We start from the raw sequence: 26,950 nt of genomic DNA, 5'->3' as shown, positions 1-26,950 counted from the left end.
CGGGTTTTCATCCATAATCTTTTATCATGTTTATAATAAGTAATAAAGACCTCGAGTGTACTCATCTTTGACACATTTCACGTACCTGGTATATTGTGTGTCGAGCACCTCGTGAAGTCCCGGGCGTGAAGTTACTTCTCGAAGACGAGCGGGGAATGTCGATCTACATATAGGTCCGTAATGCATGCATTTTCTTTGGCCGCGTCAGGAAGACCAAGGAAGGTGCTTGCTATAATCACATTCTTTTTTCAGTCGAGTACACAACACAGATGTGGTCCTCAAGGCACTCCAAAGGGAACAGAAACGAACTACAGGATTTATCGATGGTCTCGCTGGTCAATACTCTACCTCGGTGTCGGCGTTGACTTCCAGCAATGACGTTCTTCTCATGCTGTTTGGCCGAGCAGAGAAACCGGCGCAACAATACCCATTCAATGAAACCAAGAACGTAATTGAAGAGTTCAGAGAACTGTTATTTTTATTTTTACACAGGAACAACAAATAGGCCAGTGATGTCCAAACTCGCTGCGAGATTTGCATCCCTGATTAATGGAGATTCTGAACCCACTGGCGGACATGCGCTGGGATCCAAATCATGTAGAAGAAATATTCTCGTAAAAGTTTCATATGAAGACTTTATAAGGAGTATCATGAACTACCAACGAAACTTACAAGATTCGAAATTCACGCACAACTATATTGCAAATTTGTCGGGCTGATTTCTGTAAAATAACTGACCCGTATTCCCTTTTTTCTCTTAAATCTCCACAGAAACATAATAACTGGAGACTACATATCGTACACTTTCTTTTCTCTGTATTTACATTTCACTGATATAAAACCTGTAAATGTACGAGTGAATAAAGTTATTATACAATAATGCAAGAGTTATCAGTCTTCAGCGTCATTAAATACATTTCCCTTTCACTAAACAGACAGATATATTAACTTACCTTTACCATCGCCTTCTTCCCTCAAAAATAACAGAGAAGAAAATCCCATTATAGACCTGTTATGGTTACTTCAGGCTACGCTTGATTTCTGCCACTCTAGACTGTTTACAGCCTCTCTGTTTGCGCACGTCGCACGCGGAAGAAAAAGCGAGCCCGAAGCACGCGCGGGTGAGGTGCAAGTCAGGGCACTTATGGTGCATGGTTTCGCGCTCGCGTCCAGCTCTCTCGCGATTCTATCCGAACGTTCAACGATCGAAATAAAAATACGAGAAAACAGAGGGCTGTGAACAGTCTACTGCCACTCTCGTGTATGGAATTAAAAGAAGCCGTGTTCCTAAACTGAGCTCTATAGTGCAAAAATTCTGGAATTAAAGCGCATGTATTTGTTGAATAAGCTTGTCTGGGTAGCTTTTTCAGGTAGGCGTTATAATAAATCTTTATTTCACTAACGGTATATGCTGCTGGGTGGCTTCGTTCGCGCTCGCCGGCCGCGGGAGCCTGTTCGCAGGCTAAAAAACTTTTAGGCGAAGATCACCGTCTACAATTTTACTATAATGAATCAAGGAAACGGAACCTCGAAATCTAATGAAAGAGTTTTAACAAAGTGTTGAAGATACAGCGCTACGAAAAGAAGATAAACTAGTGACTTGCTTTGCTTCAGGTAACAGACTATTCGGGTCAGTGATTGAGGAATATTGTTGAACATAATTTTACGTTTCAAAACTATTTGGGTTAAAATAATATACACACTCCATCTCTTTGAATCTCGGTAAATACTGTAAGAAGATAAAATATACTGAAACAAGCTCGCAAATAGAATGTCTGTAATCGCAGAAAAAGTTATCTAAATCACTGAATCAATCAACTTTATTATACACAGTAAAATGTAAAGCTTCAACAGCTTGTTGGGCTGTGTATAAGAATAAACAAACAGATAAATAAAAGGAAAGTTTTGAAGTACAAATTCCGAAAATACTTATAGATTGTTCCGAAGATTTTGCTATGTAATCGCTTTTCCGAAGTATTTTGATGTAATCGTCGTGCGTGCAGTTCGTTGTCGTGAGCACGAGGTTTTTTCTTGTCTTGCTCCGCCATGTTTGTTATGACCTTTTGCCATGGCTTGAACAACTGTTTTGAATTATTAAAAGGACCAAATGTTTCGAGTAGCAATCCGGGCGAACATAGATTTTTGCGATACGATTGTAAGATAAAATTAAAATCTTCATCCCTTTGAACTTAGTTCCGTATGAAACCGAAAGAATGAAAATATTGCTACCAGCTTTTTATAACTGAGCATTTATATCCGAAATAGATACAACAGTATATGATTCATCGATCTATTATTTTTTTTTAATTTTCACACTTCACCATTATACATTTTTCCGCTTAAGACGGAATTCACCTGAGGTTTGGGTAACAAGTGGACAAAAACTTTGTACCAAGATTATTTACATCGTATTCAAAACTTCTATGCGACTGTTTTAAATATCTTCTCAAAAGAAATAATTCCGAACAACACCAAATGTCGAAAACAGATTTTGAGCTCTATATGAAACACTTGAAATTACTGATGAAATCAAACTGATGATGAAATTTCTCTGAATTGTTGAGTTTACATGGGAAATTGTTTTCGGTGTTATTTCAGGCAACTATTTATATCCGGCTTTAGCTTTTAGAAAACTGCAAAAAGGACCCTAATATACTTAAAATCATTCTGGTACAAGGTTTTTGTCCTCTAAAAACTGACATTGCTCGCTTTCCTATGGGATTTTGTTTTAATTTCTAACGATGAAATTCAATTGTACCGGCAATTTAAGTTTAAGACTGGTTGCGTGCTACCAAGCCACCGAAATTGATCTAACCAATAACAATGGTATGTATATTGACTAAGAAACTAAAGCAGTCACCTCAACCATTAAGCATGATTCAGAAGTTCTTTCAAGGCCAGTGCTATTTGTTTCACACAATGTTCAATTATATCACATTCATTAAATGAAAAACTCAATCGCATGCAATTTGTAAACTTTCCAACACTAGCAGCAAACCTTGAGCCGTAGTTGAACTCTACAAAATACTTTTTGCGACAAATTTCATACAATTTTTCACAGTCGACTTCTGAAGGAAGAGTAACCCACACAAAATAACCCCCTTCGGGTTTTTGATAGGAACATTTCCCAGGGATATACTTGACAAGGGCATCACACAATGCGTTACGTTGGGAGTGGAAAACTTTTCGAACCATCAACAAATGATCCTTAACCAAGCCCTCTCGCAAGGCCACAGCGATAATACACGAGGTATAGTTGTTAAAACACCCACCACCTTTGGAGTAAGAACTTGTGTTCAAGAGCATGCGCACTCGTTCAGGGAGTTCCATCCACCCAAGACGCAACCCCGGGGCAAGGAATTTTGAAAAAGAACCATTGGAAATGACATTTCCTTTGTAATCAGCATTAGACTTGTCGTCAAACGCAAACAGCCTTTGAGGGGGCGGCTTGTCATCTGTGTATGATAACAAATTGTAGACATCATCGCAAAAAGCTAGCAAGTTATACTTTCGGAGCAATGCAATAACCTTCCTGCATCTCTCTACTGGAAGAGAGGAGCCAGTTGGGTTGTTGTATGTGGGCACACAATACAGCATAGCAGAGAACGGCTTCTTCTTTGTCGGTCGCGGCAGCTCATTAGAATACTCCATCAGCAGCTTTTCAAGCTCCTCAATAATTATTCCATCTTTATCAGATGGAACGCCAATGACTTTCATTTTCAGGTCAACTCGCAGGATGCCTAGACTATGGTAGTACATTGGCTCCTCGGCAAACACCACATCCCCTGATTGAAAGAGAGCGCTTCCTATGAATGCAAGGCCTTGTGAGGCACCAGCATTTCCCCACACGTCTTCATGATTCACAGTGTCCCCATACTGCTCTGTAAGGAACTTGGCTACTTCTCGCTGGAATATCTCCGAGCCTGGTTCTGGTCCATATCTTAATGCATACCCGCTCTGATCTAATTTGTGAAGTGAAAGCGATGCTTTGTGAACAAGTTCAGCACATTTCTGCTGCAAGCGAGTGTTAGGCATTCCGACTTTTAAGCTGTGAATTTTCTCTGGTCCATTATCCAGATAGTCATGTTGAGTTGAAAACATGGTTAGCATCAAGTCCTGTCATAAAAAAATATATTACAGAATTATTCCATGAACCCGCGTTAGATATGAAGTGTTATATAATAATCAAATCAATGTGCGCGCTCTGATTGGTCAAGCAGCTATGGTTTATTGTGCCAGTAACTCATGGAAATTTCGCGTGTCTTCTGAATTATTATATAAAAGCAATAGACCACAAACAATCAATCAATCAATCAATCAATCAATCAATCAATCAATCAATCAATCAATCAGTCAATCAAACTTTATTTAAAGAGGTGAAACTTAATAGTTAAAAAACTAATGAGTTTGTGGCCCTCTACAAACATTGTTACAATTTAAATAAAACCTATTCTCGAAGAATTCGTAAATCGCTCGCCTGCGGCTCGTGATTTACCAATTCTTCTCGTCTTCTTCTAACATCCCGCGTGGTTTATCAGCCTATAAACCATAAAAACGTGTGGTCTATTGCTTAAATAAACTAACGAGGCGCGTATCAGCGAATTTTGTCAAAAACAACTCGTTTCCAGCAAGAGCGAATGAAATAATTTGAATCAACTGGATAATGTGGACATTACAGTTTGATTTAAACGAAGTGATGGTGGGAAAAGCGGGAATATTTTCGCGCGTTGTTCACTTTTTGAGTTGATTGAAGCATGTCGGGAAAGCACTAATTTCCATATAAGGTCAAACAGTTGTAATGGCTGCTAACCCAGATTTCGTAAATCAATCAGATGGCTACAAATGCACTATCCAATGATGAGAATTTAATAAACAGAATATATTCCAAGCATTTTGCACAGTGCTTACCGGATATCTAGTTTTATTAAAACTGGATCATTAGATAATGCCATTCAAGGGTTTTCATTGGCTTAGTCATTATACCATGCTCTACACTAATGAAATATGGTAAGCGAAAGCGCAATTTTTTGGGAGGATTTTATTTTTATTTTTCATGGGGTCAAATGAAGAAACTCTTGAGCGTGAAGGTAAAATGCCTTTATTCTACAAGAGACATGTTGATGACACATTAACCATAATGTCAGATACAACATCAGGGACTACCTGACTTTTTTTCAGGTTCTTAACAACTGCCACTCCTCAGTAAAATTCACCATGGGTTCAGGGAGCAATGGTGTGCTTCCCTTTCTTGGTATGCAGCTACTGAATAGAGCATCATCCAACCAGCGTGGAGCAAACAGCTTGACTGTTGCTCCTTGGCACACGAAATTTCGGCCGCGGATGCTGGTCGCTTCGGAAGCTGCGTTTCTCGAAAATTATTTGGCGGTTGGCATTTGGATTTTGAATGGATCTTCGATGGAATACCACGAGAAGAAGCGTCAACCTTTCAGTTTATCTGGTATTCGATTTGGAAGCCAGGCGATTCTAATTTCTGGGGGAAAATCGGCTTGGCGCTGGAGCGGTCGAAAACGAGCTTTCCACCCTTGTCTCCTTATAACGTGTAGTAACAGTCAACGCAAAACCGACCAAATCGCTCAAATTCGCCATTTTGAGCCGCAGAAACGACAATAAACAACAACTGAGGTAGATTTACGTTTATTTTGAGCTTTAACATGGACATTACTCGATATCAGTTTACGATATTAAGACACTTTAATATTCCCATACATTTCTTTATATTTCGAACATAAAAACAGACACGCCGCTTGTATGGGCTCCCTGTGAAAGAACAGGTTGGGCTGTGTGGGCGTCCGCGACTTGAAGTTGATTAAAGAAGTACAGTTAAAACCTGTGCTTGAATGAACAGTTAAAACAACTTTGAATAATCAGTGAAAACCACTAACAAATCGGACGAACAGTATTAAATATTCGCGAAATGTTGAATATTCTTGGCGGGAAGACAAAGGAGAAAGGTCATCGCACCCTGGAAGACACGACACGAAATCTGTTTGAAATCAATATCTACTCTAACGCTCAAAGCTAAGATCTGGAAAACAAAACACAAACAGACGAACTGGCCCTTTGTTCTGACCAAGGACCAACGCTGGCAAGGTCGGCCTAAGCAATGAGCCTCGCAAAGGCCGGGTCATTTGCAAAATATTCTTCAGAGCGGGGTCACCTTTGTGTAAACTATTAACAAGTCTATTTTTAGAACGCGTGTACGCGTGTATAGAAAAAAAAAATCGCTCAAAGACCCCCAAATGCCTACACCAGGACTACAACAGTACTAGAACGACAAAAAAAGGATTCCTGGTAAAGGTCTCTACCTTATTGTAGCCTTTTAAACGAAAAACAGCGGTAGCTTTCTGAGTTTTCGATCAAATTCAACGGATCGAATTGCAAATCATTACTCAAACCCCTTTAGAGCGTCATACAATTGGTCCCTTGTGGGAATACACTACAAAATTTCTCGGGCACCTCATTTCTTGCACGCCAACGGGCCCTTTGAGAAAATAAGGGATCGCGTAAGAATTGAGAGAACGTCGGTTAATCGCACGGTTTGGCCTAAAGAGCGCCACATTCTGCCCGAACTCCAGAGGGAGCCGGAAATCGAGCCTAGCCCGAAAAGCGCTCGTTTCGGTCTGATTAACGCGAAGGTAAGCCCCCCCGGGGGGTTCTCCCAGAAAAAAATGGGTGGGGGTGTGCGACCCGCTTCCCAAAAACCTTACCGTATTTATGACCAAAATCTGCGATATTCCCTACCCTATTTATGACCTGACCAAAATTCGAAACCCTATTTATGACCTGACCCTTAAATCAAACCCTGTTTCAGACCTGAGTTACAATTAGTTCCCTAGTTCAGACCAATGTTAATTATATAAATAACCGTAAACATAATTTGTGAAGGGCTTTTGCTTATTTCCTTTTCGATAACGATGAAAAAGTGGCTCTTCTTATAAACATACCCATATCAAGGCTAGAGTGCAAAAACCATACCTTATTCATGACCAAAATGGCGAAAATCAGCTAAAATTAATACCCTATTTATGACCAAAACGGCTGAAAAAGCATACCCTTTTGGGCCGCACATATCTGTATAGCCCATATAAGGAAGTACCCCCTCCCCCGGGGCTGAGCCTGTTGCCGGCTTTAACACAACGTATACTTGAAAGACTGACGATCGCGACTCGTAAATACTTTGATCATGAACAGCCAATGTACAAGCGCCCGGCTAAGACATTTCGCCGGCAACGTGCTGTTCGTCTGTAACATTCATTTGCACTTCACTGGAGGCAAAAGCATGCAAAAGAGGCGGTCTTGTCGATTCGCATATGGCTGCATATGATTGAAAGAAGTCATTATGAATACGTAGAAAACGAGTTTTGAAATTCTAATGCTGTACGAATGCCGAGTTGTTTAAATCAGAGGGGTTTCTTACCTTAGTTATCTCAAGCGACGTCCAAACTGGAGAATTAAATTCACGATCTTCGCTGGATACGATACAGTGAGGGCCACTGAGCCAATATTGTAAGCGAGGTAGCTAGGTTATTTTTATCTCACGGGATCATCCGGCCCTTCACCTGTGCCCATGTCCTGACCCGCGCAAGGAGTTGTTTTTATCACCTAGGGCGAGAAAATTTAAAACATGAGCGATATGACAAAGCTAAAAACACTATTAAAACAAAGAAATCAATAACGAGAGAATAAAACATGAGAAAATACAAGAAACCATAATCGTACAGCGCGGGCGGCTAAACTATTACTAGTTTAACCGCCCGCGGGGGGGAGGGGGTACTCCCTTATATGGGCTATATAAGTATGCGCGGCCCAAAGGGTATGCTTTTTCAGCTGTTTTGGTCATAAATAGGGTATCGATTTTAGCTGATTTTTGGCCATTTTGGTCATAAACAAGGTATGGTTTTTGCACTCTAGCCTTGATAGGGGTATTTTTTACAGAGGAAGCCACTTTTTCATCATTATCGAGAAGAAAATCAACAAAAACCCTTCACAAATTATGTTTACGGTAATTTAACATTGGTGTGAACTAGGGAACTAAATATAACGCAGGTCTGAAACAGGGTTTTGATTTAAAGGTCAGGTCATAAATAGGGTTTCGAATTTTTGGTCAGGTCATAAATATGGTAGGAAATATCGCAGATTTTGGTCATAAATAGGGTAAGGGTTTTGGGAAGCGGGCCGCATACCCCCATTATTTAGTTAGGCATTATCTGAAATTATGAGATACCACAATTTACCTCGGGAGAAATTATATAAACCACAATGAAGGCCACTTGATCTTTCGACTCGAATGTTAGCACATATAAACCTTACTAAGGAGTTGGGACCGATAACTTTACTCGGTTGCGATCGATACCCTTGCTTGGTTTTCAACGAGAGATAACCTGCCAAAGTTTGGTTGTGGACTAAGTCTTTCAGGCGATGAAAGTGACTGTGTCAAATCTTTTCACGACATTCGTTTTGTTCTTACTCTTCAAGCAAATGAGAAGGGGAATAAAAAAAGGCGTTTCGACGTGAGCTTCAAATACTGTTTTTTAATTAAGCTTTAAATAGAATTATCTATCGACTTCGCACTTTTGCCAACATATGGTCTTTCTGTCCACCTCCCCCTCCCCACCCCCAACACAATGTTGATGTTGATTCATCCAAAGTAGACCCACTAGTCCAACATTCGTCAGCTTTATATATATATATATTTAATTCCTAATGTCTAATGTCTAATTAACAATTAGATTATGAACTCGAGATTTCTATGAGGTGATAGTTGATGAGGCCGAAGGACGTATCAACTATCACCTCATAGAAATTGAGAGCGAATAATCTAACTGTTTTAGTAGAATTCTCACTAAAATTTACTTCAAATAAGGTTTCCAATTATTTCTTGACGTATTATTAATTGTCATTTAAAATTGAGTTGTGTGCGCGCGCGCATCCTTTTTTTTCAATAATTTCAACTTTTTTTAAAGTCAAGAAACCGTAAATGTCCTTCGTTTAGACTTCTCAGGAATTTAATTATCCATTTGCATCAAAATTTTCCTCCAAAACTTTGGAAAAACGAAAAAAAACGTCGCCATTTCCTAGACGACCTCCAGCAACTGCTCACTAATGGCTGATAGTGTTCAATGCTCAGCCAGTCAGATTACAGCATTTGCATTAGTATACTAGTAGAATTCTACTAATGTCTATTAGTATTAGTATAAATACGAAATGAAATGAAATAAGAAATGAAATAAGAAATGAAATGAAATAAGAAATGAAATGAGCATCTTGTCCCTATAAAATAGTCTGTTTCCAATAAACACCTTCCCCTCCCCTCCCTTAAGCTGCCAAAATTTAACCACCAGACACTAAGCTGACATGCGTACAAATTGCCCACCTATTTTTTGTTTCCGAGTGATACAGGTTCTGGTTAAAATGGCAGTGATTATTTGTTCCATTATAGCATTGTCAATCTCTCTTAAAAAAAAAACAAAACAAAACAAAACAACCAACATATGAATACTGTCAGAAGTAACAGAGCAATATGAGGATGAATGATCTCTTCTTTAAAATTAAAGCACACTGTCCTGAATAAGTGCCCTGCCCTGAATAAGCACCCTGTCCTGAATAAGTGCCCTGTCCTGAATAAGTGCCCTGTCCTGAATAAGCACCCTGTCCTGAATAAGTACCCTGTCCTGAATAAGCACCCTGTCCTGAATAAGTGCCCTGTCCTGAATAAGCACCCTGTCCTGAATAAGTGCCCTGTCCTGTATGAGCACCCTGTCCTGAATAAGTGACCTGTCCTGAATAAGTGCCCTCCCTTGAAGTAACAAAAGTAAATAAGCACCCCAAATTCTGATTCGATCATGCATGCATGAAGACCAGTTAAAGCTAATGTGGCTAAGTATTAATAAATTATTATTATCAATTGCATGTACAAGGTATAGCAAGAGTTTTTTTTTTTTTTGAAACATCACCTAAATATTCTTTACTGAATGGGTTTATTCAAACAGTAACATTTCCGACAGAAAATTCAATTTAACTAATGGACACCATTTGCCACTTGAGATGGCCTCCAGTTTTGTTCTTGATAAAGTCAACCAGCTGACTAATATATTTAAGAAGTAGACATCCCGGAGAAAATATTCATATTTAGCATGATAAAATCCAAAAATTATATCACATAAATACAAGTTTTCTTCCGCAATATCTCAAAATCTCATTTGACATTGGAATATAACCTCGGAGACAATATAATTTCTAAAACTTTAAAATAATAAAAAATGTACATGTAAATTCTGATCGTGTAGCAATGGATATTGATTCAAAATTTATTTATACTTACTTCCCGAAGCAGTCAATTTTTATTGTTTCTTAACCTTCTTATAACAAATTAAAGGTGCCAGATTTTGAGAAGAAAGGATCTAATCATCTCAGACAATATGAATGCATATTAAGGAATTATACTGACCCTGCAAGTACATTAAAGTGTTAATAATTCTCATGCAGTAAAACATTCTTTGACTGCTAAAGCTATTTGCTTCACACAGTGCTCAATTGTAGGACCATCATGGAATGCAAAACTGAGTCTCATGCAGTTCTTATATTGCCCTCTAGAAGAAAAAACCTGAGCCCTTGTTGAAGTCAACACTATATTTATTCAAACATACATCATAGACTTTGTCGCAGTCCACTTCAGAAGGAAAAACTACCCACACAAAGTAACCTCCCTGGGGTTTTGTGTACGTAACCGAACAAGGAATGTACTCATCCAGGGCATTACAAAGTGAATTAAGTCGAGAATAATAAACCTCCCGAACATAAGCTAAGTGCTCCTTTACCAAACCCATTTGAATGGCAGTGCTAACAATACAAGATGTGTAATGGTTGAAACATCCTCCGCTCTTTGCATAGCCGGTTGTATGCAAAATCCTTCCTACGTGTTCAGGTACTTCCATCCATCCAAGGCGCAAACCAGGCCCCAGTATTTTTGAGAAAGTTCCATTTGAAATCACATGACCCTTGTAATCAGGATCAGTCTTGTCGTCAAATGAGAAGAGCCTCGGTGGCGATTGAAATGGTGGCCTGTCACCCATGTAAGAAAGCAAGTTGTAGACATCATCACAAAAGGCCAGCACGTTGTACCGTCGGAGCAGTTTAATCAGTTGTTTACATCTTTCTGCTGAGAGCACAGAGCCAGTTGGATTGTTAAATGTAGGGATGCAATACAACATAGCAGCAAATGGTTTATTACCAGCTGGGACTGGTGCTGTCAACAAATGTTCAGCCATCATTTTCTCAAGCTCATCAATAATCATTCCATCTTGATCAGTTGGAACCCCAATCACATTCATTCTATAGTCCTCCTGCAACACTGTTAGACCAATAAAATATGTAGGTTCTTCAACAAAAGCCACAGTTCCAGGCTGAAAGAGGAGATTTCCTATGCATGCAAGGCCCTGTGAAGCACCAGCAGTGACCCAGATATCTTCACAGCCCACTTTATCGCCATACTCTTCACTAAGGAACTTGGCTAGCTCATTCCTGACTGCTAAACTACCATTGTGCGGTCCATACTGAAATAAATCAGCATAATTTTCTGGGGTGTGTAGTGCCTGTGATGCTTTGTGAATGAGCTCACCACACTTGACCCGTAGGTCTTCACTAGGGGATCCTACACGTAGTGTGGAAACTTTCCTGCCATCTCTTTTAAGGTAGTCAAACATTGTAGTCATCTTGAAGATTGTGTATCTAAGCTGATGAGTAAAAGGAATAAAGCTCAGTAAGGGGCCATTCAATTTTAATTTCACATCGCCCCACCGCCCCCCCCCCCCCCCCCAACCTGTCCACAAGTCAAATTCTAGCACTAATTTAACAAGTCATAAATAAATTAATGAATAATCAATACGGAATTAATCTACGATCTTCTTTGTGGAGGCGCAGTGGCCTCATGGTTAGTGTGCTCGACTCCAGATTGAGTGGTCCAGGTTCAAGCCCTGGTCAGGGACATTGTGTTGTGTTCTTGGGCAACACACTTTGCTCTGACAGTGCCTCTCTCCACCCAGGTGTACAAATGGGCACCAGTGAATTTAATCCTGGGGGTAGCCCTGCAATGGACTAGCATCCCATCCAGCGGGGGTAAAAATACACCTAGTCGCTTCATGTTACAGAAACCGGGATAAGCTCTGGCCTAGTGGGCCCCTTGGCTCACATGCAGACTTTACCTTTTACTTTTATCAGTACATTGATATGGGTCACAAATTGGTTGTCATCAATTAATAGTTGATTACTCATTGATCATCCACACTACTCAATGACTAATCAGTTAATTTTTTTCATGAACCTCACAGAGTATTACTTTGATGTCACTGATCATCAATTAATTTTTTAAGTCTGGAAAGAAGGAAATACCAAAGTGCCCTGCGTTTTTGCCTGACGTTTCGGATCATCTGTACCAAAGGCATCCATGGTCGAGTGTTGATCGATACCCTTGATCGATACCCTCGATCGACCTTTGATTGATACTCAATCAACACTACATTGACACCTTGGTTGACACTCGATCAACCTTCCATTGACATCTCAGTTGACAATGGACTAATTTTCGATCAAGTGTTGATAGAGTGTTGCTGAATATCGATCGGGATGTCGATTGAGTATTGATCGAAATGTTGATCGAGGGTATCGATCGAAAGTTGTGATCGACACTTGACCGTAGATGCCTTTAGTACACATGATCCAATACTTCTTTATCCAATCTGAAAAAAGCCAGCTGTCTTCTGACTGGCCTTTAGTCCAATCCTGTGTTCAAAAGATAGATAGGAGAGGCCAGGGGGAAGGGGAAATCCCTTATTTGTGCTGCTGGATAAAATTAGGGTGGGTATATAATTTTACTTGCCTTTGTTCCAAACAGGGTATGGTCACATGATCAGTCTGGGATCTTAGATTTCTCTACAGATGTTATGACAGCATTTTGCTGCATTAAGTAACTCAATGGCCTTTTGTATAACTGATTTTAGAGCTATCAAACACAATTTCGCTGATTGCAATGGCCTATTAGACAGTTTAAATTCCAGTAAAACAAGAGAGCGTGTATTTTGTCTCTTTCCCTAAATGGGGTCTTAAAATAAAGGTAGGGTTTTTAGAACATTTTGGCCTACACAAGGTTGGAATTTCAAACCGTTGGCAGCACCCCTACACCCAAACATGGGCGAAGTGCACCCCGGGCAGGTTGTTCACTCACAATGACAGAGAGGGACGAATCAGGCTAAGATGAGGGGACAGTAGACCTTTTCACTTTGGGCAGTCTATGTTTTACCATTTTATACAGACCAAGTGATATTCTCTTGAGGATTGTTCTTTTATGAATGATGAATGAATAGCTCACTGTAAAACAATAAGCTAATTGGGGACGCCTATGCTAAAAATTGTGTAAAATTCCAATCGTAAAAAGATTAATTACAAACAAGACTATTTGAATTGAATTCTCAAGAGTATCATCACATGGTCTGAAATGGGGCAGAAAACCGCCCAAGCTAGAAAGGTTAGGTTTGTGATGTTCCCTCCGACAAATCGTCTGATCAGAATTTAGAAACTTTCTCACGATGTTCGGAGACCCAAAAACCGAGTAATATTTGTAAAGAAAAGTTGTCCTCACCTTTCAGTTCTAATACAGCTACTGCTAGATACGATAGACGAGCTACTCAAGGATCGACGAGGGAATGCGCAAGGAATCATGGGATATCCTCCTGACTGCTTTGTCCTTCGTGAACGAACATGGCGGCCTCGGGAAACGGTAATTAAATTACCTCGATCGCTCCATTTCATAACGAAATCTTGTATGTTTCTGGCGTTATCCTTATAGGGGCTTATGTTTCCCTTATCTTTAAGGTGTAGAAGAATATCACTGCAACTATTGCCAAGCAGATTGCACGTCACTTCGAGTGAAATGTGCAGAATGCACTGATTTCGATTTGTGTCTTCAAGTAAGGACTCAAAGTTTGTTATTGACTCGCTGATCTTTTCCTGTTTTCATTGATTTTTGTGTTTTTATGACTGTTGTTACTTATGACTTATGACTGGTTTCATTTTAGTGTTTCGCTTGTGGTGCAGAAATGGGCAAACACAAAAGAGGTCACGACTATCAACTTATGGTAGGTCACGTGATCAGGATAACATGTCAGTTTCAGGTCACATCTCAATTTGGGTGATCGATGACTTATTTCATTTATAAATCAATAATGTATTAAGAAATAGAAAATGACCTGTGTATTTTCAAAATATAAGACGGATGCAAGTGTAAGAGAGGATTTAGAGGGCAGAGTTCACATAGTATCAAGGTACTATGTGGACTCTAATTGTGTATGCATCAACCTATCAAAACAAAAAGTGACCATTTTCCATATCTTAATAATTTTTTTTAAAAAATAGGTGAGATCATTGCTCAGAGGGTTTATCATGATCTGGTATACCGGAAGGACCTATTGTTAAGAATGATCATAGTTGTTCATTTGCTCCTTTTTTCAAGTGGTAAAGCATAATCATATCCTTGAGAAACAAAAGTGAAGCGCAATTATTTCAAAAGACCAGAATGATAGACTTGCAGCGTAAAACCAAATGTCAGAAACTATTATACTTTGACATCTTTTTGAGAAGGTGATCTAAAGCAACCTATGACAACATGATTTGCCAGGTAAACATTTGGAATTTGACTTGTTTTAAGTTAGCACTTGCATCCCAGGCTCTGAATTGAACTTCTACAACATCGCATGACCTAAGATTATTAAAAGGATTTGTAACACATTTCATGTGTATCTCAAAGGATGGCGGGACGTTTCCACTGTTTACCGAGGACTGGACATCAGAAGAAGAGGTGTTACTGTTAGATGCTATAGAGCAGCATGGCTTTGGAAACTGGTATGTGAGTTAGTGGCTTACCTGATATCTGAAAAAAAAGCTACAAGAAATGTTGCTCTGTAATCTTGTTAGTATGGCAAGTCAGAGTGATAAGGATCAAGGCACCCAGGGAGTCACTCTCATATAAAAAGGACGGGGGTGGGGAGGGTGGAGGGGGGAGGATCGTCATACCTTTAAGGGATTAAAAAAGTGGTTTTGGTATCCCTTAGGGTGTTTGTCCTTGAAAAGTCCGCATCGGGAGCTGTTGCGGCACTGGCAGGGTACTGAGCTGAAACAATATGACAGGAGATATTGTGTTGTTTTAAAATTGGTACCTCTTGGGGTGAAAACAATTCCAAGCCACTCTTACAAACAGGATCTTGGTACCTCTTAGAGACTCTTTTTGAAATTTGTGATGGACACCCCCGTCCATTTTGTATGGGAATTCCCCCTCCCCCAAACCTGGGCAAGGCACTCATTTTTGTCAGAACCCATCTTAGTTATCAAATAGAGATTCTTGATTGACATCAGTGTCTACATGTAGTTGAATGAGCTGAGCAAAAATTGACTTTTTTGAAAGAACTCAAGTTCTCAAGAGCAGGACTCACCAAAAATGTCAAAAGACACAAATGGGTGATTAAGAAATCAATTCTTTTGTGAATATTTATAAGATCTTTAAAAACCTCAGTAACTGATGGTTCCACAGGTAAGTCATACCCCCAATTTTGAATACCAATTTTTTAACAAAAAGTTAATGGCTTAAGCACTTTGGTTTTCATAGAAGGTTGAGTGATTTTGATTCTATACCTTTCCTAATATTTGTTGTTTCAGGGATGATGTAGCTGATCATATTGGCACCAAAACTGGCAAAGGTTGGACATGAGTTTTAGTTAATTTAAATAATCAAAAGCTAAAGCTGTCGTAAGCTACCTGCACCTCAGAAATTTGGAGGAAGGTGATTACCTATAAGAATGAAATGTCATAAGCAATCACCCACAGAAATCACAATCACTCTTATAGTGGCCAATAAGAGCTTTCAAAATATGAGGTGATTTTGGACACAGTGTTTTGGCACAATGTTGTTCATGTGCTCCCTATCAGAAACCTGCATTTATTAAAACCTGGATCATTGGATAATGCAATCTAAGAGATTTCAATGGCTTAGCCTTCCTGTTATTAGTATGTAAGTAATAATTACTTATTATACCATGTTCTACAAAAATGGTAAGCATATGTGTAATTTTTGGGGCTTTTAACATCTCTTTTATTTTAGCTTTCTCTATTTTGGTGGGTGTTTTAATAAGTTAACAATTATTCCACTCATGCATGTTGGATATGAAGTGATTACTGTCAACTTGGCACCATGCACCTCGATGGCTATCTATTATATCATATCCAATGCTCGCTTGTGGAATAAGTGTTATATTTAGGAGTGGTGTATTTTGATGCAATGCTGACTGATTGTTGTCAGTCTTTTAGGTGTTGGGCCTCTTCATGAAAGCTAGGTTAGGGTTGACCTGTTGATAGGAGATAATTCTGTCGTCGTATCATAGGGGTCAGCGGTATTCCTCATGGGCCATATTGTGTGTAAAATGAACATGGCTGCATGTCAGCTGAGAATAAAGTGCTGTGTTGTCGAAAGCTGTTGTTCCTTCAATGGAAGCTTTCCCAGCCGGTCAACAGACCCTGCAGTTGACACCCTGGCCAATCACAAGTCACACTCAGACAATCCACTAAAACAATCAAAACTCAAAGCATATAGGTGTCGCTGACAAAAAGTGTAGGGAGACATATGCAAATGAACTACAATCTGGTTACGTTGTGGTTTTACTTCTGATTGGATGTTAAAGTGGTGCAAGTCAATTTATAATTTGGCTAGCTCTGTGAGTGGGCAAGATGAACCAAATCCTGTGCTGTAATTGGCTACCCGAGCAGGCAAGATGGCACTATCTTGCCTGCTTGGGAGTACCCACTGTGTTGACCAAGCTTGTTCAGTCAAGACGGCTGGATATTGGCCTCGTTCTCTTTTGTGAGACGGAGTCGACATCCATAAATGTGCAAAAAAAGAACTTGGCCAATATCCAACAATCTTGATCTCACACTTGATCAATAACCCATGTTGCTTAGCGTGGTAATGCCAAAACCAGTTAGAAAGCAAATGGGAACTACAACAGACACTCAAGAGAAAACTGCTTTACCAGCTGAGGATAATGTGCTTTTGGTTTGTATCATAACAAAGCCATCCCTCACTTCTGCTCAAATGCCTGGTCACTTAAAGTGTACAGAAAGCAGAAATGATTTTTCGTGTCATATACACTTTAAATATGGAACTGTAAAATGGGTTAGAACATAGATTTTGATAAATCTGCCCTTCATCAACAGAGACTAGTGAACACTATGCTGATCATTTCATCTCAGGAACTGTTGGGCAAGGTAATTTTTTATTCTAACCGCTAGTTCTCACTAAATTGTTTTAATTGATGTTACTGGTAGTGATAAAAATGAAGTGAAAAATCTGCACATCAGGCCACACAAAATACAACACTCCAATTAAATCTCTATCCAGTGGATAGCTTAGCATATTCAAGTCATTTGCGTAGGTCTGGTGCTTAGGAAATTTTTTTCTATTAAAAAGGCATGATCTATTGAGCTTTCTAAAAGATGGATTCAAGTGCTGCCCACTATGCAATTCCTCTTTTTTTTTGATCCTGCAAAATGCTTGTTAATTGTTAATTAGTTCATGTACATTAGGCATCCCCTATAAGTTGATGGCTCCCACACATTCATAAAGTTGGTTGGTTCATCCATTCATTCGTTTGTTTTTTCGTTGTTCTTTTGTTCATTTGTTTGCTCGTTCATTTGTTTGTGTAGTCCCATGTAAATTTTCATTATTACTTTTTCTAATTTTAGCAACAGTGGAACCATTTAAGAATAAGATAGTCGATCACACTTCAGCTGATCAAGGTAAGACCAAATGCTACCCCTGGTCATTTCGTCAGGTTGATAACTTTGAAGAGTTTGCTGGTATCTGTTAATTTACCCTCCTTAGTAAACTTCAATTCTGTCAAAGAATTTGATGGAAGAGTATAAAATGTTCAAGGCGGGAACTATCTTTGTTCTTTTCTTTATAGAAGTGTTATCTCCAACACTGTTGCACCCCCCTGAACCTGTAGAGATGGGCATCACTGAACAGCAAGAGCTGGGATATATGCCACTCAGAGATGATTTTGAAAAGGTGACCTCATGTTAGTTCATTATAAGATAGATAGGAAGCCATGCCTGCAAAAAATTGTAGAGTTCAGTATTCATTTCGTAATAATTATAAGGACATAAACTTTATTTAATAATGATGGCTACACTGTATTATAGAATATTGATCCCTAGCCTGGATAAGGAGGAAGAAAAGGAACAATTATTCTCCCACTGGCAATTTAGTTGTAATTTAATTTGTCTCATTAGACAAGTTGGCAAGTAGGGTGCTAGTGGGGTTAAATTTTGTTTTTGATTCAAGTTCATTTATCAGTTATGGCAATCAACTGGGGTTTGCTGGCAGAAGTAAAAGAGTAAAAATTAGGGTTAGGGTTAGTTCCAGTCAGTTCCCAATCAGAATTCCTGCTTGGATTTTGCATGTTTTCCTGGTCTGTGATTGTGGCATTTTCTTGAACATTTCAGTCGTGTGTTAAATCTGTTATTAACCAAGCTTGCTCGGTATTGTACTGGGAAGATTTCAGCCCTAAGTCTTTTTGTACAGACTTCGCTGTACTCAGTATACCCTATCAAGACCTTAAGCCAATATTCTCTGAGTGTGGCCCTTACACTTGGTTAATAATATACATGTACTGGCCATCACTTGATAAAGTAGTAAACATATCAAGTGTACAGAGTAGAATAATTCTGAATGCTTTCTTGTAGGAATATGATAATGAAGCTGAAACTCTTGTAAGTGGTTTGCAGTTCAGTTATGATGATGAAGATGTTGAAGTAGGTAAGACAAGGCAAAGCTATGTATTTTATGATAACTGCAGAAATTCTTGCATGCTCATTGGCTAATTTTTATTGTCAATAAGCGGACAGACACTTGAATTAATCATTTATGCAATGCATCAACGAGTGAGAGCAGACAATTTGACAATTAGTTGTTGTCAAAAACAAATTGAAGTCAGTTTTTCATGTGTGTGCTGTTATTAGCAATGATTTTCATCATAACATTGTCAAAGCAGTCTGTGGATCCACAGCTACTTAAGTTGACAATGTTTTGGTAACATTCATGATCATTAACAGGACAGATGCATGAAAAACTGATGTAAATTTGTTTATTTGATGGTAAAATAAATTTGCAGTGCGACAACTGAAACCGGGCCACTTGGAAAAGAGCTAACCAATCAGAATGTTAGTTGAGAACAAAAGATAGTGATCTTTTTCTCAAATAAACCAATTATTATTATTTTTAATTTTAAACTTTTTTTTATACAAGAGAGCTACCTACATCACTTACAGTTCTGATACTTACACAACTAACATTACAATACATCTACATGTACTTACACAACTTAGAATACAACACAACTACTTTACACTACTTGCAATACTTAAAAAGCTACTTTACATTGTTTACGATACTAATACATCTTGCAGAAACCAAACAATGTGTTTGAAATTCAATTTATTTTTGATTAAAACAAGCAGCTGTAAATGTCAGAGGAAACTGGCAATTATGTCATTGAGTGTCTACCAACTGAAACAAGCAACTGTTAAATTCTGGCATTAGACAAACAATTACCGTTAATAATCTTGACCTGTTCTTTGCAGATTTGAAACTAGGAATTATAGACATGTATTTAAGAAGACTCAAGGAAAGGCAACACCGAAAGAAGTACGTATTTCATCAGATTGTCCATTTTTTTAAATGATCAATGTGTTAAAAAGTTTGGACACCATAACAATGTGGTATTGCTACATGTAAGTTACTTTGAGTGCATTTTATACTAAACTGTACATAACTTGACTTGCCATGTAATTCTGGTTTAAGTGTTTCTAGCTTAACTTGTACCCTTTACCTTCAGTTAAAAATATTTATAATAATGACTTTATTGGAAAGCATAATTACTGGTGAAACCAGTAGTTCATTATTGTGGTCGTTAACATCCATCAAACAACTACAATTACAGATTCAAATAGAAAAATACAAAGAAAAAATACAATTGAAAATCCATTAAAAATTTCTACTAGTAATGAAGTTGTCAATTCTAGAAATCTGATCTTTGTATTTCTTGTATATTAGATTTCTAAATTCACAAAGGGGAATGAGGTCCCTTGTAGCACTGTCTTGCTTGTTCCATAATCTAGTGCCACTTGTAAAAAATGAACGTTTACCGGTCTTGGTGTTAAAAAAGGACTGGTCAAGTCCATGTTAGTTGACACCCGAGTTGTGTAATGATGTCTGTTAATGACAAAACGGATATAATGATTAAAGTAATCAGGACACTTCCCATTAATTGCAGCAGTTCTATTATTGCCATTAATATGTACATTAATCTAAACAATCCTATTTTGTTAAATCTTACAGTATCGCAAGGCAGCATGGACTTATTGCTAGTAAACACAGAATAATAGGTGAGACAAGGGAAATAAGTCCCAGATCTTAAGAAAGTGGCATAAGCAGATATTGTCATTCTACAAATTATAACATGATGTACTTGAGTGGGCTATCTGTTAATGAAGTTTTCTATTATCTGTTATATATTTTTCACTCTTTTAAAGGTGGGCAGATGCCATTGAAAAATTTAGTGAACAAAAAAAAGCCTACAGATCAGATATATTTAAGTCAAATAATCAATGTCTACCAACATTTGGCAACAATCAAAGTTTATATGTTATCTGTTAATCAAGTTATGTTTGAGGCCACATTTCAGAGCATTATTTCTATTGGTGCATGGATACTTTAATGATTGACTCAGGGGCATAGCCAGGATTTTTCAAAGGATGGGGGGGGGGGGGGTGGGGACACACTCTGTCAAAGTGAGGATACTGACCAGATTGTCATGGCATTTTCACTGCCTGTTGTAGGTTGTTTGCTTAAAAAAGGCTTACAAAAGGGAAGTCACGAGCACCCGAGGACCCCCCTAGCTACGCCCTTGTTACTAACTGAGAAATGTTACCTCTACTTTTTAGCAAGGGAGTGGTTAGGGGAGAGGGGGGGTGGACATTGTTACTCAGAGGGTTGTTTCGGTCACAACGTAAGGGTAGTCTTTTATGGAGAAGACTACTCTAAAGTGGGGTGAACTAGAATTCCATTGCATATTTTAACAATGTCCCCTCCTAATCCTGATCTTAATTGTCTGCGATTGATGGCAACATCAGTGATATTTTTCTAAAAAATAGATGTTGACCACTGCTTTGCTCTTTCAGCTCTTCGTAGAAAGTACACCAAAGAAGACAGGTTAGCTGTTATTTAAAATGTTTTTGTATGCAGCAAATTGTCACAGACTCAAAGTGCACATAACAGATAGCCAGGGCTATATTTAGTTTGTCGTATTTGGAAGTATGCTCAAGGTTCTTCCAACCTGTTACAGAGTGCTGAACAACTGTATTTTGAGTGGCTTGTTGACAATTTGTTGACAAATGATAAACTATTTTATTTTATGGCAATGTAGTCTTGATGTAAATTTGAGCGTTCTGATTGGTTCTTTCTCGGTCAGGATAATTGGCATATGGACAGTTTTCAAGTGTATATTTTGTTTTTTTTAAGTGCCATATAATAAACTACTTACTAGCCTAGCCTGCTCGAGCCGTACTGGGCAATATCGGCACTTGGTTGTTTCTGCACGGAACTCGCTGAGCTCAGTCCGTACTGCTATGACTTTGGGTCAATATTCCACAATGCGGCCCTCGCACTCGGTTAGTAAGAGGTTAATCCGACTATCTGGAGAAATATCGTCTGATTTTAGCTTACTCGAACTCTAGCCTCGCAGGGTAAGTGTCAGATGATACTCTGTGCGATTTCGAAGGATACTTGTTAAGTATCAAGACTTTATTATATATATCGCTCGTCGCTCACTCATAGAAACTCTCCAGAGTTTCATAGGAAAACCTTGCTGACCTGAATGTTCATGAGCTCATCAAAGCCAACTTAAAGTCTTAGAACCTGGAAAATTAATTCTCTCCTAAGAATTATCTGGCAATCGTGGGTGGTTTTTTGTTTGTTATAGCTTGAAGACATTCAATATTCAAAGAGTTAGAACGAACGAATCGTTCTCTTTTTTTACAGGGAATTTCGGGACGCTACCAGAGTTTTTGCAAGGTTCAAGAGCCATAGTGAATGGGAAGAATTTTTGAATGGTCATTTAAGTAAGTAAATCTTTCAGTTCCGTTGTACAAATAAGGCTTTATTAATTAGTATAACTACGAAATCGAAGTTGTGACGACTGCTAGATTAGTAACATTACCAGCAGGTTAGATTATTGTAACAGCCTTCTGTACGGCATTCCCAAGGGGCAGTTCGCTATACTTCAACGAGTTCAAAATGCAGCAGCTAGGCTAATTCTTGATTTAAGCAGATACTCCCACATTACACCTGCATTGTACGAGTTACACTGGCTGCCTGTGCACGCGCGCATTCATTTCAAGATTTCACTCTTGGTCTTGTGCCTCAGTTTGTCATGGGCTTAAGCTTGATATCAGTTAAAGCTAGGTCTTCATAAAACTTAAATTGAAAGTAGTGGCATTTTACCATGAGAAAAGTTTATATGGATACACTTGCAGGTTCAAACTTGGAGTCGGGGGTGTAGACTGTTCGGGCGGGGCTTTGCATTTTTCAAATTGTTAATTGAATGTGAGTGTTTATTTTTCATTTACTCACAGGGGAAAGGGAACTTAGAGCGAGAATAAAACATTTAATGAGATACAGGAAGAATGGAATCACAAAACTGGCAGGTAATTCAGTGTTACTCAAAGGTCACTTCAGCAATCCACGTTAAACCAGCGACTGTTGCCTCATTCATTGGCACTTTTTTTTTTGAAATGTATGACCAATACTAGAGTTTCATGAGATGTGAAGTACGTGAATTATAATTTGTCTGACCTTTGTTGCTGTCAGTGCTGTGCAAGCTAAACGATTTTGCGTCATTTGTAGAGTGCCAAGAGTACGATGAACAAAGATTGCGACGAGAAAGACGAAAAGAAAACAAAAGGAAAATGGTGGTAGGTGATATTTAGTGGTGAAATAGGAGTTATTATTTAGTAGTCATAAGTCCAACCAGTAAATTAACTACAAAAGCGAACGGAAGAATCAAAGTCCATGAGAACAAGTAACTTGTCGGAATGCCGAAATGTACTTGAGCCAGATCACACATTTTGGTTTTGGTTTTTGCATCTGATTAGCTGCAAACACAGCTTCCAAATTCATCATATTTATACCTAGTCACACTTTTTTGGTACGCTTCGGCGGCATATCAGGCGAGTTCGTATTTCGGCGAGATGTAGTTGAGCCAAAATACGTGGCGAGACCAAACGAGTCTGATATGCCGCCGAAGCGTACCAAAAAGGTACGATTAGGTGTTTATATTACCGCACCCAAATTCGGCCAAGTAATCATGATATCTAAGCCATATCAGGTCAGTGACTTGATATCGCAGGATATCACGACAGTAGACACGGCTTCTGATTGGCTAATTGCGAATTTGGGTACGGTAATGATACAAATTGCTAAAAGATGGTGATATTTTTGTGTCAGGGTGGTGCACAACCGAGAAGAACAAATGTATCGATGGGGAAAAAGAATGAGTGAGTAGTGTTGATATCGTGGAACTGTAATTATTTCACTTCTGATATTTGTCATTTTTTCTTCTGTTCGTACTAATTCATGGACATCTCGCTTACACAGGGCTGCATCGGAAGAAAAGGATGAAAAAGGTAACGACGTTAGTAAATTACATTTAAAAAATATAACTGTTTGTGTTTCTGTGGTGAATAGTTTGGGTTGCCTGAGCTGCGAGGAGAATGGGGAGAGGGACTTCTGTCTTTATGCTGCTCAAATTTCCTCTCCCCACCCCTCTCCCCAATACAACTGGGGTAACTTTGTCTTATTCTGAAAGCCAGTCCACACACGCTACAATTTAACTCCTTGTTTTGCCATTGTAGACGGTGCACTCTCGTCACCCAGTTTTGCAGATCAGATGAAGAATTGTGCCACGTACAAACTGTTATCGCCGGTCGAAAGACAGGTGAGTCTCTGCATTAGCAAGTCATACATTTTGTTGTAATTAGTTTAGGTTCAACTGTGATGGCTAATTAACAGTTAGATTATGAGCTCGAGATTTCTATCGCGTGAGCGCAGCCCGAGTCAACTATCACGCGTAGAAATCGAGAACGAATAATCTAATTGTTTTAGTATAAATTTACTTGTCGTTCTAAACCTCACGGGCACTTCGAAAACGCAAAGAAGCGGCCGCCATTTTGTTAACGAGCGCCCACTGCTAGGCTACTCACTGTTTAACAGAATAGATAGTGAAGCATTCGTGATAGAACGCTAGTCGATTTATTCTAAAGTGAATTTGTTTTTCCATCGGCAGCTCTGTGCGTCCATACACATGAAACCAGGATTTTACATCACAATAAAGACAATCATATTAAAGGTGAGTGAATTCAAACCTTGTTAATTGACGTGTCGAGGTGTTACATTCATCAATGTTTTTTTTTCCTGATGCATTCTAGTATGCAGCCATTTTCTTATATGTTCTCTAATGATCTCAACAAAACTGAGACCTACCCTAGTTTTAAAAAGTCACCGTTTCAAGACCAACACGTTAATGGGGCTTGGAAACTAGGCTAAATTTAACAAATTGATGTTAGTTTTTCATGCGTCTGTCCTGTTCTTAGTCGTGAATTCCGTCATAACATCGTCAAAGTAGCTGTGGATCTACGAGGCGATATCCAATCCGCAGACTACAATGTTATGACGAAATTCATTGCCAGTAACAGAACAGACGCAGGGAAAACTGACGTCAATTTGTTTTTTACAATAACAAAAAAGTAGAAGGGACAAAATTATGTATTCATGTGTCTGTTCGCTTATTTACGATGAAAATTAGCCAATGAACGCGCGAGGATTTCCGCAGTTATTGTAAAGCATGTCTGTCTAAAAAATAAAAAAGAACTGGTTTTCTTTTTTCTTTCCACAGGACAATCTCCTCAGACGTCAAGGCGTGCAGGTTAAAACTCGTTACCCACCGAACCTCGACAAAACACACAGAAAACACATCATGAATTTTCTTAAAGAAAGCGGCTGGGTCGCCACTTCGTGACGTTTACTTTAAAGTGACGTCTCAATGTAATTTAGGACAAATACAAATATTGACTTCGATATTGTAAATATCAGTGACTATGAAGGAGCTTAGTATGCAATGTCGTCAAAAAATGTACCGTGTACAATTAAGCCTGGTTTTCACTAGCGACGCAAGCACAAGCACAAACGCAAACACAATAATTGTTATTTCACCGTGAAAACGGCCTTGACGAAGGCACAAACACAAGGATCAAAATTTTTCCTTTTTCTTGTGCTTGCGCTTATGCTTGCGTTTATGCTTGCGTTTGCGCTGCAACGAGTGAAAACGGAACACCGCTCAGGCATAACACAAACACAAGGATATTTACCACGCGTGGTTATGTTTGGCCAATGAAAATACTGGATCCAGATGAACTCGCACCTAAACAGTTTTCCAAAGTGGCGGAAGGTTCGGATGATTTTGCTTGTCCTTGTGTTTGTGTCGAATTTCGTTTTCACTTGGATCATCCCTATTGCTTGCGTTTGTTCTTGCGCTTGTGCTTGCGTCGCTAGTGGAAACCAGGCTTTACCTAGAATTAATGTTTTACACTCCATTGTAAATAATGAATGTAGTCGCAAAGATGAATGCGACACGTCTCAACTGGAAATCGTTAAAATTTTAAAAACTAAATCGAAAAGATATAATGACTTGGTGAGTTTATTTTCGATACGACTGTGATTATTCGCGAATTACCCATTTTGAGATCAACTTTCATATTTTTTTTGAAGCTTGTCCAGACTGTATACTTCAGTTTACCTTAGCACTGATTCGTCGCCTTGCCGTGACGCTTTACAAAATCCCATCTTATTTTGCCTGACCGTGTCCCTCCCCCTCCCCGGCCTCACGTGTGACATGCGGAGGTCTTCAGAACCTTTTGAAGAAATTTAAACCGCGCGCCATAACGGCCAAATGTGTTGAAAACGGCGTCCCACTCTGAAAACGCATTACATGTTTTCCGTCCACACTACGCAGAGAAATTTTAACACGCAACAAACATCGGTCATCGAGGAAAACGCGGGCGGGGAAATCACATGATTACGTTTTCCGTGCACACTAAAACGTATAGACGGCGTTTTCAAATTCTGCCGGTTTGAACAGCATCCACTACAATAACTGGGGTCGCCCCAGGCCATTAACAAAACTACCCACTACAAGAACTGGGCTTGCCCCAGGCCCAGTAATAAGAAATCCTTGGTTCTCTTCAGTGTGATTCAGTGATTATTTTTTTTGTACTTATTTTCCGATAATGGGAGAGGCAAATTTGGCGAAACTTCAATTCGCGAAAAGTTTGCAAATTCCGACCACCAAACGGATAGTCTCCGAATCGGAGTACAAATTTAAGTTTTACGATGCCATATTTAACAATTGTGTTAGAACGTAATGAAACAAAATCCAAAACAGGATTACATGTTCGTTGTGACAAATCACAACGTTATAGTACAAGGTCGGTATTTACGACATCTAATGTCTGTACTGTATCAGTCGGAGGAAGAGAACGTCAAGACAGAAGCGCAAATGCTGACGAGAACAGTTGATACACAATCATGAGAAATATAACAAATAAAAAGACTGGGGGGGGGGGGGGAGGGCTTGAAACAGAGGCACAAGGTAGCCCGTAAACAGCTTATTAAATTTTGCGCCATCGTGTTAAGCGGAAATTGCTATTTTCGAGGCTTTATTTTCGCGATTTTTTGGCTATCGTATGAATCATGAAATTGAGTACCGCAAAATAAGTA

The 26,950-nt window shown here is 39.0% G+C and overlaps 4 protein-coding genes and 1 pseudogene across 6 annotated transcripts in view; 1 reads left to right on the top strand and 4 right to left on the bottom strand.

Moving 5' to 3' along the window:
- The window catches only part of LOC110042460 (coiled-coil domain-containing protein 170-like), an 18,761-nt gene extending 17,732 nt beyond the window's left edge, over positions 1 to 1,029 (bottom strand). The window contains exon 1 of the mRNA XM_089291507.1: positions 954 to 1,029. The gene's annotated coding sequence lies outside the window, so the exon portion shown is untranslated. The remainder of the gene's footprint in view (positions 1 to 953) is intronic.
- Positions 1 to 1,044, bottom strand: part of LOC110042385 (uncharacterized) — a 4,435-nt gene extending 3,391 nt beyond the window's left edge. Inside the window, exons 1-2 of one of the 2 annotated variants that reach the window (XM_089291508.1) lie at positions 954 to 1,044; positions 86 to 391 (exon numbers count right to left, since the gene is read on the bottom strand). The gene's annotated coding sequence lies outside the window, so the exon portion shown is untranslated. Of the gene's footprint in view, positions 1 to 85; positions 900 to 953 lie in introns of those variants that run through there. The other variant, XM_020747749.2, reaches the window with a different exon arrangement.
- A 1,249-nt stretch (positions 1,045 to 2,293) lies between these two features.
- Positions 2,294 to 4,112, bottom strand: LOC110042386 (uncharacterized). The gene has a single exon (XM_020747750.2). It carries the CDS (start codon positions 4,108 to 4,110, stop codon positions 2,869 to 2,871), a length of 1,242 nt encoding a protein of 413 aa, XP_020603409.2. The 5' UTR covers positions 4,111 to 4,112; the 3' UTR covers positions 2,294 to 2,868.
- Positions 4,113 to 8,537: 4,425 nt separating this feature from the next.
- On the bottom strand, positions 8,538 to 13,735 carry LOC110042389 (uncharacterized; annotated as a pseudogene). The gene is made up of 2 exons (XR_016207870.1): positions 13,655 to 13,735; positions 8,538 to 11,753 (listed from the first exon to the last, which is right to left on the bottom strand). The product of XR_016207870.1 is annotated as an uncharacterized LOC110042389 (transcript).
- Positions 13,722 to 25,861, top strand: LOC110042520 (transcriptional adapter 2-beta-like). The gene is made up of 20 exons (XM_089291632.1): positions 13,722 to 13,792; positions 13,888 to 13,982; positions 14,091 to 14,150; positions 14,819 to 14,913; positions 15,724 to 15,764; positions 17,275 to 17,325; positions 17,803 to 17,856; positions 18,024 to 18,127; positions 18,805 to 18,877; positions 19,702 to 19,765; positions 20,459 to 20,505; positions 21,301 to 21,331; positions 22,160 to 22,239; positions 22,753 to 22,824; positions 23,024 to 23,091; positions 23,624 to 23,673; positions 23,774 to 23,802; positions 24,031 to 24,113; positions 24,462 to 24,524; positions 25,071 to 25,861. The coding sequence occupies exons 1-20, from the start codon at positions 13,774 to 13,776 to the stop codon at positions 25,191 to 25,193; spliced, it is 1,302 nt and encodes a 433-aa protein (XP_089147758.1). The 5' UTR covers positions 13,722 to 13,773; the 3' UTR covers positions 25,194 to 25,861.
- Positions 25,862 to 26,950: the final 1,089 nt, after the last annotated feature.

This window comes from Orbicella faveolata, unplaced genomic scaffold, assembly GCF_042242905.1.
Source record: "Orbicella faveolata isolate gen_17 unplaced genomic scaffold, um_ofav_v1 contig_24, whole genome shotgun sequence".
In the NCBI taxonomy this organism is placed as follows: Eukaryota; Metazoa; Cnidaria; class Anthozoa; order Scleractinia; family Merulinidae; genus Orbicella; species Orbicella faveolata.
This window is presented reverse-complemented; position numbering and strand designations above follow the sequence as displayed.